A 17083-nucleotide genomic window follows, 5' to 3' on the forward strand; every position below is an offset into this window, starting at 1 on the left:
TTAAGAATCTGCTTTCCAATGCAGGGGACACAGGTTTAATCCTTGGTGGGGGAACTAAGAACCCACATGCCACGTGGCAACTACTGAACCCGTGCACCACAATTAGAGAGAAGCCCCATGCACTGCAATGGATGATCTTGAGTGCCGCAACTAAGACCCAACATAGCCCAAAATAAATATATATATTTTAAAATGCACCCAGATTGGAAAGGTAGTAAACCTGTATTTGCACACAACATGATTCAATATACAGAAAATCCTAAAGAATCCACTGGAAGTATTACAATTCAATAAATGATTTTGCAGGACATAAGATCAATATTTAAAAATCAACTAAAAAAAAAAATCAACTATACTCCTATACACTAGCAACGAACAACCTGAAAATGAAATTAAGAAAAAATCCCATTTATGACAGTATGAAAAATTGTAAAACACTTTAGAATACATAAAGTAAGTGCAATACTAGTATGCTAAAACATTATTGAAAAAAATTTTAGGGGCTTCCCTTGTGGTCCAGTGGCTAACAGTCCACCTCGCAATGCAGGATACACAAGTTCGATCCCTGCTTCAGGAGGATCCCACATGCCACAGAGCAACTAAGCCTATGTACCACAACTGCTGAGCCTGTGCTCAAGAACCCGAGTTCCAACTACTGAAGCCCTGAGCCCTAGAGCCCATGCTGTGCAATAAGAGAAGCCACTGCAATGAGAAGCCCACACACCATAAAAAAGAGCAGCCCCTGCGCACTAGAACTAGAGAAAGCCCATGCGAAGCAACGAAGACCCAGCAGAGCTCCCCAAATTAAATAAATCTTTTTTTTTTTTAAGTTTTAAAAGAACTAAATGAATGGAAAGACATCCCACGGATTGGAAGAGTTACTACTATTAGGACAGCAATAGTCCCCAAACTGATCTACAGATTCTATGCCATGTCTATCAATATCCCTTCTGCCTATTTTGCAGGATCTGACAAGTTGATCCTAAAGTTCATATGAAAACACAAGAACCAAGCACAGCCAAAACAATCTATAAATAACAAAGCAGGAGGACTTACTTCCTGATTTGAAAGCTTCCTACAAAGCCACAGTATGCAGGACACAGTGGTGCTGGCACAACACAGATGCACAGCCCAGTGGAGGACAGAGACTTGGAAGTGAACTTCCACACACAGGACCATGGTTCTCCACAACAGCGCTGGACTGTGGGGGGAGACTCACCGGGGGGAGACCCAGCAGAGCCAGATGATAGGCCTTGCACTTATAAAGGCATGAAGCTCAACTCTTAATGCAAATGGATCACAGACCTAAATGTAAACACCAAAAAAATAAAAATCTTAGAAAACAGAGGAGCAAACCCTCATAACCATACCTGCAAGAGGTTGAGCAGAAGAAACAGGGGACACAAATTTTCCAAATTTGATACAATTTGGAAATCCACAGATCCAAGACACTGAACTCCAAACACAAGAAACATGAAGAAAACCACACAAAGCAAATTACAATCAAACTGCTCAAGACCAATGATATAAAAAAATCCTTAAAGCATTTCTAAATCTTTTTATTTAGAAACATTTTAAAAAATTTAATTAAAATTTTTTAAAAAGAGATATATGTACAGAAGAGCAAAGATGACAGCAGGTGTCTCACTGGAAACAAGGCCAGCAAGAACAGTGTCTTTAAAAAACACTGAAAGGAAAGACTGCCAACCTAGACCTCCACACTGAGAGGAAACATGATGAAGCTTCCTTCATCAGATGAAGTAAACAAGATGAAGTAAAGACTCTTAACAGACATTTAAAGGCTGGAAGAACTGAATATCAGCAGGCCTGCTTGTAAAAAATGGTCACAAAGTCCGTCAGGCAGAAGAAAAAGGCCACCAGCTGAAAACTGGATCCACATGAAGGTATGAGAATGTCAAAATGGGAATGACATGGTTAGACAGCACTGAACAAATATTAATAAAGGGGCTGAATTCAGACGATGAGACTTCAGGGGTATACATGAAGCCTTGCACCCAAAATTGTAAAGTATGCGCACCACAGGAAGGGCAGAGAACAGTACTGCTGCAGGGGCCCAGGAGCAGGACACAGCAATCCAACACCCTTTCCTTGGGGAGAGGGAGGTGCCCTCAGCGATGACACCTGGAGCAGCAGAGGGGCCACTGGGAGGAGGGTAAGCAGAACAGTGGCAGCAGGGGCACAAGGAGAGGGGCAGGGTCTGGGCCCTCTTCCGAGGCTGAGAGGCAATGGTGAAGCACAGGGGCTGGCTGTAGGGCTCCTCCTGACAGAGTGAGGCGGATGCAGGTAAAGAGGCACTTTTCCTGGCTGCCCATGCAATGGCTCATGCAGTGGGAGGAGGAGGTGGGAGAGTGTACCTGGCCTGCTGGCTGGGTTAGAACACCTTCAGAGACCTGGCTGGCCATAGTCAAGAAAAGTGACAGATGCGCTAAAACTCATTCTCTCTTAAACCATATTCTCTCCTGGAAAAGCAGGGCAGACCGTACGTGTCAAAATGCTAAAGTCTCCCTCAGTTGCTCAAGCTTTCACACCACAGAAGCCAAAAGCGATGACACGAGAGGCACCCCATGCCTTCTTTGCCTGCCAGCTTGAGGACACACCTTTCAGGTGCCACCCCGAAGTCCCAGCCCTCCAAGGGACTCTAATGAGCAGGAGGGCATCCATGCTTAAAGTGGACACCACAGTACCTGCTGACCTCACCTGGATCCACTGCTCGCGGTTAATCTCCACACCATTGGCACGCAGGGAGGTGATGGCGCGGTCAATGATCTTCTCCACCATCTGCGTGTTACCGTTGGCCTCCTCTAGTTTGGCGGCCGTGATCCAGATGTGGCGATCTGTAGGGATGTTCTCCCGGGCCTTATTTAAGACCTTGCGGGCATTCTCGTAGGTCTCCAGCCTCGCCAGGGCGAGCCAGAGCTGCAAGGAGAGACCCATCAAGTCAGGGGCACCCTCCACGGGATGCAGCACGAGCTCCCAAGGCCCATTTAAACAGGGCCCGGGATCATGTGCAGTAGCACTTCCTTCTCATCCGAAAGCTGTGTGATTACACTGCTGACTGATCTAGTGGCTAGGTGACAGGCCCTCAGTCCCACATTCCAATCACTGGTAAAAGGTACACAGTATCAGGACAAGACTGTCACCTCACCGACTGAAAGGGCACGGTGTTCAGCTGCCTGGAGTACTCACACTCCAACTTTTGATTCTCAACATTTCATCACCAAAAATGTGTATGGGCTCTATTTATTTTTATGTAAATAAATTAAGATTAATTTTGTTTGGAGAATTTCACAACACACATAAGATAATTAAAAACAGGCTGGACATCATAGACCCACGACCAAAAGTCATTTCAGAGAATGCTATGAACCGGAAACCTAAAACTCAAGCAATCCAAGTGGCTCTGAGGTAGAGCCACCCCCAGCTGGGAAGACAAGCTCCCCACCCCCCACCACTTCACCCTCAAGCCCCACTGACAAACCTGGAGCTGAACCAGAAGGGCTGCTCCCTGCAGGAGAGCACTCAGCACAGAGTTCCCCGTGGTGAGCTCAAGGCTCAGGCCCCCTCGGGGTGGGAGACTCACCTCCACGCTGGTGGGGCAGCACTCCACAGCTCGGCTGAGCATGATTCTAGCGTCTTCTGGCTCTTCCAGCTCCACAGCCGCCTTCCACAAGCGAACTGAATTTGGAACATGCTCAAGGGCTGGGAAAGGTCGAACAAAAAACCAGGTCACAGAAAAAGGGAAGCGAAAGCAGGACACTGTGTCGCAGAGGACGTGGCTGCCAGCACAGCCAGATGGTCTCTGCCCTGGGGACAGGCCAGGACTTCACATGGGTCCCTTGAGTCTAGACAGACACCAAAGAGGCCAGTACGGATGCCCCGAATCAGCAAGCAAGGTGGCAGAAGGGGCTGTGCATCATCTCACGCCTGTTCACACTTGAAGATCAACATCAGAAGACGAGGCACCTGCCACCCAGGAAGGGCCAGTTTTGCCAGGCCACGTGTGAGCCGTGGGGAAAAAACATGCCAACAACTCTGGGGTCCACGCCTGCCCAGGTCGGCAGAGTAGGGGTCCTCCCTGCACCCCAGGGGATGCGAGAACAAAGGAACCACGTGCTGCACCCCCGGGTGCAGTGGGGAAGGGGGGCCAGCAGGAGAGGCCAAGACATCCTGCAGTCCAGAAACTTCCAAATCTCTGTTTAACAAGCACAGCCCTTCCTTCAGATGCAATTTACCAAAAAGGCCAAAACATTAGATAGCTGAAACAAAGTCCCACAGCAAGGCACTGGGGAGGACGAGGCAAGGACTCTGGCAGCTCCTGGCAGGAGTGATGGTGACTAAGAGCCGATGAAGACAGGAAGCCAGAACAGCACCCAAAGGAACTCTTCTTTCTAGAAAACACATGGGCCAAGCTCGTGGGAAACAAGACACTAGATTCCATGATGCAGCATCAGTGGACCCAGAGTCTCTCTTATGTTCCTCCTCCAGTGGAAGCAAATCCCCTTCCTTACAGGCCTATAAACAGGGCACCCCTTCTCTTCCCCTCTACAGGCCCTGCAAACAGGTGCCCCTCCTTTCCCACAGCCAAACCAGATGACGTTGGCTCCAGGTAGCCACACAGCCCTCTGGCTCCTGAGCAGGAAGCAGTACATGCCCAGATGCTTTAGACAACTGGGCTGGAGGAGGGGAGACACTCCAGGACCCCCAGGGCCTACCCCAAGTCAGTTTCAAAGGTTCCCAAGGTCCAGGGCTCATGGGGACCTCCCCACTATGACAAAAATCAAGCTGCCACTCCAGAACCACTTGCCATGGAAGACAACACCCCAGGCTGGGGCCCAGGCCTCTGAAGGATCACAGCGCCACCACAGCCTGCAAAAGAGGTGTGGCCAAGGGCTCAGCCCCTGGACTTCCAAGGCCTGACCACACCTGTCACTCAGTCCAGCACTGGCTGGTGCCAGATGAGGGACCCTTGCAGGAAGCCACATGTGGTGACAGAGGTGCTTCTCACTCTGCCAGAACCCATGGGCCAGGAGGGCTTCTGACAGGCAAGCAGCCCTGGGCTACATGTCACTGCGCCTGGGGGAGCCTGGTCCCTGTCCCCACGCATTTGAACGCGACCATCCAGAGGTCTTGTCCCAAGGGACAATGCCTCCACCAAGATTTGTGGCCACAGTTCTCATGCAACGGAGGCTGAGGCTGACCCAGCTCTCTGGCCTCCAGGTATTGCTGGACCAGCCTAGCTGGCAACATGAGCCCTGACCCCTACGGTGAGACCAAGCTGCCACCATGTACGAGAGGGGAGACTGCAACCACAGCTCCAAGCATCCTGAGGCCTGGCAGTGCCGTCCCGCTTCCTGGAGTGACAGTCACCAGAAAGCAGCCCAAGAAAGCAAGACTACCAAGGGGACGGTCCCTCAGCAGTGATGTCAGAGAAGGAGGCCTCCCACCTCGCCTGCCCCTTTTGCAAGGTCACACTGCATTCCAGTGGACCCGGGGTCATTAATTTCACTCAGTGATGGGTATAACACCCAGGGCTATCCCCACTTCTCAGGAGAGACTGGGAACTCCTCCACTGGCACTTTATCAATAGCCCACAGGATTGCAGCTAAAGCAGACTACTGCTGAGCAATCCAGCTCTCGCCGGGGTGTTGCCCAGAGACTAGCCACCACGCTGGGTCAAGGTCATCACCAGAAGCTGTGGCCTGCCAGAGAGGAAGGGCCAGCCTGGGCAGGAGAGGAGCAGTTTGAATTAGAGAACCTGCAGGCCCAGCAACGGAAACGTGCTGCCACCCCTGTGCTTACTTGCAAGCTAAGAGTGCACAGTCTGGGGACAAAACCACTTCACACTCCAGGCCTGCAGGACCAGCAGAGAAACATGGAGCTGACACCATCATGAGTGCAGCCCACAGGAAGTAGTTGCAGCTGGGCCCACGTGAGTCCTCATGTATGACAACATACAGTTTGAAGTCAAGCACCCGTCCCATGCTACTCAGTCACCTAAGGTCTCAGGTCTCAGAGCAGCACATGAAGCTCAAATTCTCCCAACACAGGACCAGGACGCTGGCTGCACTAGCTGAAACCCAGAGCTCATGCAGACACTGAGGGCCAGCACAGAGTCCGCCCCAGTCACTGATGGAAGGAAATGTCCTCAGTCTCCACACATCAGATCCTTCCCACAGCGGTGTCAGGGTTCCCTGGAGCTAAAGCAGGCCTCTCCAGCTGAGCCCCTGGCACCTGGAGAAAGAGCACTGTTTGTGGAAACACTCTGATGAGGGGGTCAAGTCAGGACTAGGCCCGCAGAGCAGGGCAGACGCCAGCTGAGGGTTCCATGATCTCCCCACTTTGGGGAAGCCCGAGAGAAAGGAAAACAGGGGGGCCCACTGCCCTTGAGACCCCAGACAGCCTGGAAACCAATCCCTCGACACCCTCTGGCAGTCCCCTTCCAGGCCTAGTTCCCTCTCCAAATCTGAAGCCAACTGGAAGTGAACCCAGGTAATCTGGGGGTGAATAGGGAGTGGCCACAAAGCCATCCTGACCATCCATCACACTGTGGCAGGGGAAATTCAGAAGAGCATTCCTAAACAAATAGTGCTAATTACCCCGAGTTTAATGTGTTTGTCATTAGAGAACTATTTTCCTGGCTAAAAAGAGATGAGCTGATTTTTATAAACCAAGACAGGTGCTAACTTTCCACCCCAGCCTCAGTTTAAGTGCAACGGGGCTGCAATCAAGAAACCAGACCCAAGAGAGGACAACACACTGGAATGTACACATACTCACGCACATTCAGGGTCACACACAAGGTGGCCACCACCTGGCCCCTATCAAACACAAAGCAAAGCGTCAGAAGCTGCAGTTCACAACCCCAGTGCCTCCGATGGCTCATGCAAACATACACTTCAGACCGTCCACTACAAGCTACCCTCAATTCCATAAAACACACCTAATTTACCCGTGTTACAATTCAGAGGGAACCAGCTATCAGCACAGGCTTACTCCAGGTCAGGCCTCCAACCAGCAGGTGATGAATCTGGAACAAGCGCCACCAGCAGCACCTCCCCACAGCTCCAATCAAGGAGCAACACTGTTCTTTGCTCACTCCTGCAATAATGAAAGACAAACTACCCACAGAAGCTCTGTCTTGGCAGTGATTCCCAGGTGGACTCAGTTTCCCTGATGTGCAAACCATTCAGTGACACGAGCCAATGGCCCATAAGCCAACACACTGCCTTGCAGGAGCTTCACAAGATGAGAAGGAGCTAATTAACGTGCCTCTGTGGTGCGACAACCCAGGCAGTAAAGATTCAGAACCAAGTGGCACCTCCTGCCAGCCAGGGGCAAGAGACAGGACAGCCAGCACCCATGAAGCCGCTTCAAGCAGCTCCCTCACTCGGCACAGCGGGCCCAGTGTGGCCCACCAGGGACACAGAGCAACTGCCCCCAAGCAAGGTCATGTAGCAGGAAGAGGCAGGCATAAGCTCCCAGCCCAAGCATCACAACCAGAAGTTACCCTGAAGACTGTCCAAGGATAGGACCAACACAGCCCAAAATAAGACCTGAAAAACATCCACCACTCTCGAACCCTTCGAGCAGAGCCTGAGCTAATCAGTGGCGAGGCAGCTCCCCTGGCCAGCACTGGGGCAGGGAGGTGGCACCCCTTCACCTTCAGGGATGCAGCCCGGCAGCATGACTCCTGCCAGGATGCTAAGGGAAGCTCACCTTTACGAAGAACCCGCTTTTTGGCGCGGATGTCTGTTTCCAGCTCAGCTGCTCTGATGTAAATCCTAACGGACTGCGGGAGGTGACGGACAGCTTGGGCCACCACAGCCTTGGCTGTGTCTCCAGGCTGCAACCTGGCTGCCTCCAGCCACACATCCTCACTCTGCGGGACAGAAGAACAGGTTGGTGAGGTATGTCAGGCTAGCCGGGTGGTAGGCACCCCCAAAGGGCACACGCGAGTCTCAGAAACAGGAGGGGCTGATGGGTGCCCATCAGACCCATGGGCACGCCTGCCCCAGAGAATCCTGAAACCCCCACACATGGGAATGTGGCTACAGCATGTCTGTGCATGGGAAAGACACATCACCACACTGTGAGGAGAGGACAGGCAGTCTTCCGGGTAAGAAGTCACCCCATGGACAGTGTGGGGACACACAGGCAGGCGGTCATGAATCTGCTGGGGAGTTTTGGATCAATGCTCATGTCTGGGGGAAGAATTCACAGGACACCTCTCACTGTCAGGGTGCCCCAGCCTTCACAGTCAGCCTATAGCCCTGAGGGTCTCAGGACTTTCTAGAGTTGATCATCACAGCCCGTAAGGGTGAGGCCCATCTCCAGGTTCTGATGTCAGGAAGGGGAAGGGCTAACCAGTCTTGCTCTCTATCATTAAGGTTATCTGTTGAACAAGTGGCAGTCAAGTTTTCACTCCAAGTGAAAATAAGCAGGAAAAGCCCTTTCCTGCTTTTTCCCCCCCTCTTCCTCCCTCCCCGGCCCACTGCCTGGAGCTTCGACACGAAAAGGGGGCAAGGAATCCCCTTTAAGTCCAACTCACTCCCACAGCGTCTGGTGCAGCCTAGATGCCAAGGCCCCTCAAGGGTGTGGTGCGACCTCCGGGAGGGTCCCTACCTTGGGGCACATCTCCGTCCCTTTCATGATGAGGTTCCGAGCCACTTGCAGCTTGCCAGTGACTTCCTCCAAGCGGGCCGAGGCAATCCAGGCTGGCGGGTGGTGAGGATTTGTCTCCCGAACAGACTTGAGAAGCAATCTTGCCTTCTTGATGTCACTGTGTAGGCAAGAAAGCGCAGGGTGAGACTGCCACATGCTGTGGGTGGGCCTGGCCAGAGGAGGCACCCCCATGGACACAACATCCAACTGTCACATCAGATGTCCCTGGTGACAGAACCAAGTGAGAACTTGGTCGGTACCCTCCCAAGCCTTCTGCACCTCCATGCACACAGGCACTGAGCACCAGGGCTAGGTCAGAAGCATGGGAGACAATTAGCAAACTGCTCACTAGTTTGGCACACACATAGATTTTGAATGTTACCTGTAACAAATTTAACATCCACATACTTTGAATGGAAAATCAATCAATTCCACTCTTTCTTAGAATAGCCACATTTTGGCTGCATAATTTTCAAATAAAATCCAGTATGTTCCCAGGAACCTGAGCCTACCCAGCTACCAGCCCTCCAGGGTACTCACTTGATGTCCCCTCCGTGGGTCGGAATCATGGAATTCAAATCCGTCAGATAGCCTTTGGGGTCGACCACAGTCTGCCCACTCACCGAATCAGACACCTGCAAGACAGGCCGAGGCCAGTTGGTTGGACAGAGCCAGGAATGCCTGGAACAAAGTCCTTGGAGAGTCCCTTAAACCCCTTTCCATAATCCCAACTATCAGTGGACACAGAAACTTTTAAAGAAGAAAACAACTTACTCAAACAATAGTTTCTAACAATAATGAACAAATTTCACCTACACAGAAGAAAAACTTACATTAAAAAAAGAAAACCATAAAGTCCCAGGGGGAAATCCCAACTGAACATAAGGCCATCCAAGAATGAGTGAAACCCACAAGTCAGAGACTTCAACTAGTGTTCTTTACGTTTTTACACAGCAATTCACTGCAGTATTCTCTCAAGTTGTGAGTCACAAGGGACTTCCCTGGTGGTCCAGTGGCTAAGACTCCACATTCCCAATACAGAGGCCCGGGTTCAATCCCTGGTCAGACAACTAGATCCCACAGGCTGCAACTAAGACCTGGCACAGCCAAAAAATTAATTGTTTCTAAAAGCTGTGAGTCTTAAAGTTGCCATGACAACCACACACACACATACACACAAAAGCCTGGGTAAAAAATCATCAAAATTGCAGCAAGAAAAGGATGAAAGGAAAAGTGATGCGAAAGAAGAAATAAAATTCCCTTTGTTTGCAGGTAACTTAAGCAATGAGAAGGAAAAAATCAAACTCCCTTCATTTGCGGGTAACGGATTATCTCTATAGAATATCCAAAAGAATCAACAAAAACCTCCCAGAATTAACAGGCAGTCACAGCAGGGCTGCGGAACACAAGATTAATACCTATCGCTATCCCATACACCAGCAGGGAACACTTGGAATCTAAAAGTAAAAACACAACAATACTTAGAGGAGTACCCAAAACTGTGAAACACAGTGCACCCTTACCACAGGTTTGAACTACATGGGTCCACTTACACTTGGATTCTCCCCCTCAGCCCGTACCAGAGTGCTATGCAATTTGTAGCCAGCTGAACCCACTCCCATGGGACCACCCATATGGACAGTCCTTGAGTGCACACAGGCCAATGCCCCTAAACCCCACAAAGTTCAGGGTCAATCGTACCTAGACAATTAATCTAACAAATATGTACAAGATCTATAAGAAGAAAACTACAAAATCTTAATGAATGAAATCAAACACTAAATCAATAGAGAGAGTTCTCATGCTCACAGTCAGAAAGTTTAGTGCTGTCACGCCATATCAGTTCTTCCCACCTTGATCTGGAGATTCAAAGCATCCCCAGTCAAAATCCCCGCAAGTTACCTGTGATACTGAGAAGCTGATTCTAAAGTTTACATGGAGAGGAGGTAAGAGATCCAGAACAGACAACGCAACATGAAAGCAGAAGAACATACTTGGAGAATACAACCCAACTCAGAGACTTATTATACTTTATAATGATGATGACGTACAGTGATGACAACAGTGTGGTAATGGGGGAAAAAAAGACAAATTGGTCAACAGAACAGAGAACCCAGAAATAGTTCTACACAAGTTCAGCCCACTAACGTCTGACAAAGGAGCAAAGGCAACACAATTTGTTGACAAATGGTGTGAAACAAGTGGACACCCACATGCAAAACATGAACTGAAGGGCTTCCCTTGTGGCTCAGTGGTAAAGAATCAGCCTGAATGCAGAAGACCCGGGTTTGACCCCTGATCCAGGAGGATTCCACACGCTGCAGAGCAACTAAGCCTGTGCACCACAACTACTGAGCCTGTGCTCTGGAGCCCAGGAGCTGCAACAACTGAGCCAACGTGCCACAACTACTGAAGCCTGAGCATCCTAAAGCATGTGCTCGACAAGAGAAGCACTGCGTTGAGAAACCTGTATACCGCAACTAGAGAAAAGCCTGAGCAGCAATGAAGACACGGCACAGCCAAAAATTAACTAATTAATTAAAAAACAAAATATAAATTGAGACACAGATTTTACACTCTTTACAAAAGTTAACTCAAAAGGAATCACAGAATTTCCCTGGTGGTCCTGACTCTGGTTAAGTGGTTAAGACTCTGCACTTCCAAAGTAGGAGTCAGAGGTGTGATCCCTGGTCAGGGGACTAAGACCTAATATGCCATGCGAGGCAGCCAAAAAAATTTTTTTAATTTAATTAAAAAATAAATTAAAAATTAGTATGCTATATGCAGTTTTAAGTTTTTTTTAAAAAGGAGGGGGTATTACAGACTTAAATAAGATGCAAAACTATAAAACTCCTAGACAATAACATAGGAGAAAATTGACATGACCTGAGGTTTGGCAATAACCTTTTTAGATACCACATAAAAGGGACAATTCATGACGGGAAGAACTGATAAGCTGAACTTTATCAGAATTAAAAATTTCTGTCTGTGAAAGACACTGTCAAAGAGAATGAAGACAGGCCACAGCCAGGAGAAAACATTTAGAGGAGACATATCGGATAAAGAATTGTTATCTAAAATACAAAGAAAACTCTTAAAGCTCAACAAAACAAACCACCCAGGGAACTCCCTGGTAGTCCAGTGGTCAGGTCTTAGTGCTTTCACTGTCAAAGGCCCAGGTTCAATCCCTGAATGGGGAAACAAGATCCTGCAAGCCACACAGCACAGCCAAAAAAACAAGTTCTTGAAAAAAATGGGCCAATAACTTGAACAGACATCTCTCCAAAAAAGAGATACAAATGACCAACAAGCACATGAAAAGATGTTCATCATCATGAATCAGGGAAATGCCAGTGAAAACCACAATAAGCTACTACCTCACACCCATGAGGACAGCTATTAGGAAAATGTCAGAAAATAACCAGTGTTGTCAAGGACGCAGAGAAACTGGAGCCCTTGCACAGTGGTGGCCTGCTGGAAAACATTATGGAGGTTCTTCAAAAAAGTAAACCGAGAATTAACACATGATCCAGAAATCCCACTTCTGAGTTTATACTGAAAGGAAGTAAAAATAGGGACCTGAACAGGTACACCAAGGCTCATAGCAGCAATTGTCACAATTGCCAAAAGGTAGATGTGTCATGAGAGATGGAAGAGTAAACAAAATGTGGTTTATACATACATACAACGGAGTACCATTCAGCTTTTTTTTTTTAATATTTATTTTTTATTTATTTACTTGGCTGCACCAGGTCTTAGTTGTGGCACCTGGGATCCTCAATCTTCATTGTGGCAAGCAGGATCTTTAACTGCGGCATTAGCTGCCTGCAGGATCTAGTTGCCTGACTATGGATGGAACCTGGGCCCCCTGCATTGACAGCTCAGAGTCTTAGCCACTGGACCACCAGGGCAGTCCCTCACTCAGCTTTAAAAAGGAAGAAAATCCTGACACCTGCTACAACATGAATGAGCCTTGAGGACATAAATGAAGCTAAGTGAAATAAAACAATCACAAAAGTCAATCACTATATGAACCTATTCATGAGGTCCCAGAGTAATCAATTCAGACAGAACGTAGGATGTGGGCCAGGGGATGGAGAGTGAGAGGCTCAGTTTGGGAAGATGAGAAAGTTCTGAGATGATGGTGGTGATGGGGCACAATATGGATGTACTCAATGCCCCTGACCTATACACTTAAAACTGGTTAAAACTGGAACCTCCCTGGTGGTATGGCAGATAAGAATCTGCCTGCAATGCAGAGGAGATACTTCTGACCCCTGATCCAGGAAGATTCCACATGCCGTAGAGCAACTAAGCCTGTGCGCCACAACTACTGAAGCCTGTGAGCCTGAACCTGTGCTTTGCAACGAGAGAAGCCACTGCAATGAAGCCTGAGCACCGCAATGAAGAGTAGCCCCTGCTTGCTCCAACTAGAGAAAGCCCACGCACAGCTACTAAGACCCAGCACAACCAAAAACAACAACAAAAATTTTTAATAGTTGAAACTATAAATTTTTATCTTAAAAAATATTTTAGCACAAAAAATTACAATAAAGGCTTCTTAAAAAAAAAAAAAAATCCCACATTCTACACACAACAATAAACAACTAGATCCATGGAACATAAATGACACTCAGTTTCACCACGAACAAGTAGGCAGAGTAAGTGGAGGCTCTTCAAGGGACAGGCTTTGCCCCTCAGACTGGCAAAGACAGAGGTCAGCTCCTCCATGTTGCTGAATGTGAGATATCCTGACTTTGAGAGACACTTTGGCACCTAAGTGGAAATATGCCAATCTAACAATTTCACTTTAAAAATACTATAAAAACATTCACCTAAATCTGCAAAGACAGAAGCTCGAGGAGCTCATCAAAACATAGTCTGTGATCACAAAAATGTAGAAACCACCCAAAGGATCTATCAATCAAAGACTAAATCATGGTACTCGCAGTGAACTACTTTCCAGTTTATAAACACATATTTAGCAATACAAAAATGTGCAATTTTTTGGATCAATTTTTTTCTCCTATAAAATATTTGCTCACTATAAAAACTTAAGTATAGCAAAAGCTCAATTAAAATGTAAAAATTTCACACTGCATCAACAGGAATGGTTGAGTAGTTCACTCTGCTGTTTTTATGTTTCTCAGTATGTGTGAAATTTTTCTGTAAAAACGTTAAACACAAAGTGTTCCCAGTGATGTGGGTGTGCAGATCCATCTGTGTGGGTTCACTCTCTTCAACACACTAGTGTTGGGTCTGGTTTTCATGAGCATGACAACTCCTTCCTCAATTGCAGATTCTTTTGACTTTATAGTGCTTTCTGTCGTGCAAAAGTTTTTAATCTGTACGTAGTCAAATTTGAAAGCATTGTCCTTCACTGTTTCTGACAAGCATGTCATAAGGTGAAAGGGTCTTTATCCAGCCAAGGTTTTCTGGAGTCAAGAACCAAGCAAAGACTCCATAAGGACACAACTCAACTCAGGTGTGGGAGGGACACACACGTTTAATTTTCATGTAGAGGGAAGGGCATTAAGTGACATCAACACTAAGCATGTGGCTTGTCATGAGTGCCTGTTTGGGCTGCTCCTCGGCAGCCCCCTGTTACCTGCCACAGACCCCAGGCCCTGAGGGAACAGGAGAACCACACCAGGCGGCCCTTTGCTTCTGGCGCTGAGTGCAACATACCTGTACCCACCCCAGAGGACCAGCCTGTGGCAGAATCCTACCACTCTGTGTAACTGGACACATCACAGGTTTGTTTAACACATGACAAAGCACTTCAAAAGGTGAACTTTTCACAAATGTATATAAATTTAATAAGCAAAAACAAAGTTATTTAATATCATCTATAGGAAAATAACACATGACACAAGCTCTCACCTGGCTCAGCCTCATGTCCATCAGAGTGTTCCTGGCTTGGCCAATCTTCCTCATGTCCAGCTCACCTGTGCCAGGTGTCATCAACCCAGGTGTCATCCCACCTGGGTATGGGGTGTTCAGTCCACCTGGATATGGTGTGTTCAGGCCTCCAAATTGCTGGGGGAGCAAGGACAAAAGGCTGGCCTGAATTTTCACGCATTTCATTCTCATCTCTCCAAAGTCTTTCCACTGGAGCCTGACATCTGAACTGTCAGACAGACTCCAGCCCCTGCCCTGCCCACCCTCTGCTCCCACCACTGGTCTGTGTGACCACACGGGAAGGAGCCCTGTCCACTGTCTCTGTGGAGGCTCACAGTTTGCCGGGGATCCACTGAAGTGTGGTTCTCTCCAGTCTGTAAATGTTTGGCAAAGAAACTGTCAGGAACTGGGGTCAGCTTCTCATAGCGGGGATTCCGCTGGCGTTTGTTTCTGGCGTCGCCGACCTCAGGGATGCTTAGCCACTCTTCTTCCGTGACTTCTGCCAGTTTCCTCTGGAAACACCATGCCCCCCCCAAAAAAAAAAACATTAATTCTCTGGCAGAATTTCATAGGCACCACAAAAACCACTTTCTCCCTGACCCCTATCACCCAAATCATGGTGCCTGAAGGAAGGGCTCTGATGCAGACATATTTCTCTACTTCACTTAGAAAAATCAACCTGTTGGATCTGCTCTGCTTCACTCAGATGTAAGCTGTTCTGTCAAAGTCCAGAGGACACGCTCAGAAAACCTGACATCTAAACAACACAGCCACAAAGTTACAAGAAAATCAGCTCCTCTGTCCAACCTGCTCTAGTGAGAAAATGCTTTCTGCACACATGCACTTAGGTAAGCACACCCCAGCAGGGCCCTTCTCCCACCCTCTGAACAAAACACAGAGCAGAGCCTCATCACTGAGCCCCACAGGCTCTGTTCTCTGCTGGGAAGGGCATGAAGAACAGCAGGTCACCAGTCTGCTCACTTTGAGATCTGAGAACTGCTGCTGAATTTTGGGACGCTCCATGCGGTATTTCTCTATTTCTTCCTTCTCCCTTTGCTCCCTAGAAATAAAATGTGTGTACACATTAGAAATCCTGGACATCCATTCTGAAACAAGTCACTTTATTATCCTTCCTAATTAAATCACCAACAAGAGTAATTTCACACACTAACCAGCTAAATCAAATCTATTTTAAGGCAACAATGTACACATGCACAAATAACTCAATTTGCTACCTGATAAAAACTAAAGAGTTGTCTTATTACAACAAACACTTGCATCTGACACAAGTATGTGTTGTGCTGTGCTTAGCTGCTCAGTCATGTCCGACTTTTTGCGACCCCATGGGCTGTAGCCTGTCAGCCTCCTTTGTCCTTTGTCCTGGGTATTCTCCAGGCAAGAATACTGGAGTGGGTTGCCATGTCCTCCCATGACACAAGTATATTTACTGCTTTAAAATTCTATAAAATCTCAAAGGTAGGACCATCTTGTGATACTTCTTTCAGGAGGAAAAATGAACCATAGTCCTAGCTGCCCATCCGAATGGGTTCCTGGTGACTCAGGCCAGGCTGGTGTGAACACAGAGAGCAGTGGGCAACGACGACAAAGAGTCAACCAAGTGAGCTAAACCAGAGGGACGCCAGTCCAGTGGTGATGACATCACAACACTGAGATTCACGCTTTCCTCCACAAGGTTAGGTAGGAATCTGAAAATACAGTGACGAATGATGTGCTTGGAAAAGACAAAAACCTCTCTGTGGACCAGAGACAGTCCATCATCACAGCTCATGGTTTTCTGGCCAAAGACATTCCATGTTATTTGAATCAAGCCTTGGGCTCCAACTTCTAATCCACCAGATGCACTGACAGGGCAACAAAAGGCACCCTAGGAAGATGGGCAGTAATTCAGTAAAGGGGTGGGGTGGGGTGTGTGTGCCTAGGAGACGTGCCCAAAAAGCGGTTCTGACTATCCTGATTGGGAAAGGCAGTACGATGATAACCAGCTATCAGGTTAACAAAGATGGACCACTCAGACCCAGGACAAACTGAGCCTGCAAGGATCCAGCAGAGCCCACCTGCAGAAGCAGGCCAAGCCAATGTGCAAACTGAACAGTGCAGGCTCTGTGGCCTGAAGTCACTTAAATACAACTTTCTGGATGTATACATGTCACTCAGGTTTTCTTACATGAATGAATTCCAGAAGACTGCAATCAAGTCTTCTTTAACACACAAAACCACTTAATTACAATACATATAAACTCAGGCATGTTAAAGACTGTGCTTTTAAAAAAATTCCCTTGGTGCTCACTTCAGCAGCCCATACACTAAAATTGGAACAATACAGAGAAGACTAGCATGACCTCTGCATAAGGATGGGGCTTCCCAGGGGGCGCAGTAGTCAAGAATCTGCCTGCCAACGCAGGAGATACAAGAGACACGAGTTTGATCCCCGGGTTGAGAAGATCCCCTGGAATAGGAATTGGCAACTCACTCTAGTATT

General features: G+C 47.9%; 1 protein-coding gene and 1 non-coding gene across 2 annotated transcripts in view; one reads left to right on the forward strand and one right to left on the reverse strand.

Moving 5' to 3' along the window:
* PRPF6 (pre-mRNA processing factor 6) overlaps nt 1-17083 on the reverse strand; it is a 34221-nt gene that overhangs the window by 12140 nt on the left and 4998 nt on the right. The window contains exons 4-11 of the mRNA XM_020875350.2: nt 15565-15643; nt 14919-15095; nt 14566-14721; nt 9223-9317; nt 8644-8800; nt 7738-7900; nt 3602-3720; nt 2719-2937 (exon numbers count right to left, since the gene is read on the reverse strand). Of these exons, the coding sequence (XP_020731009.1) occupies nt 2719-2937; nt 3602-3720; nt 7738-7900; nt 8644-8800; nt 9223-9317; nt 14566-14721; nt 14919-15095; nt 15565-15643 (1165 nt within the window). The remainder of the gene's footprint in view (nt 1-2718; nt 2938-3601; nt 3721-7737; nt 7901-8643; nt 8801-9222; nt 9318-14565; nt 14722-14918; nt 15096-15564; nt 15644-17083) is intronic.
* On the forward strand, nt 16884-16990 carry LOC139036828 (U6 spliceosomal RNA). Its single transcript, XR_011489693.1, has one exon. It is a non-coding gene; the product is annotated as a U6 spliceosomal RNA (small nuclear RNA).

The sequence above is a fragment of the Odocoileus virginianus genome, chromosome 9, assembly GCF_023699985.2.
Source record: "Odocoileus virginianus isolate 20LAN1187 ecotype Illinois chromosome 9, Ovbor_1.2, whole genome shotgun sequence".
In the NCBI taxonomy this organism is placed as follows: Eukaryota; Metazoa; Chordata; class Mammalia; order Artiodactyla; family Cervidae; genus Odocoileus; species Odocoileus virginianus.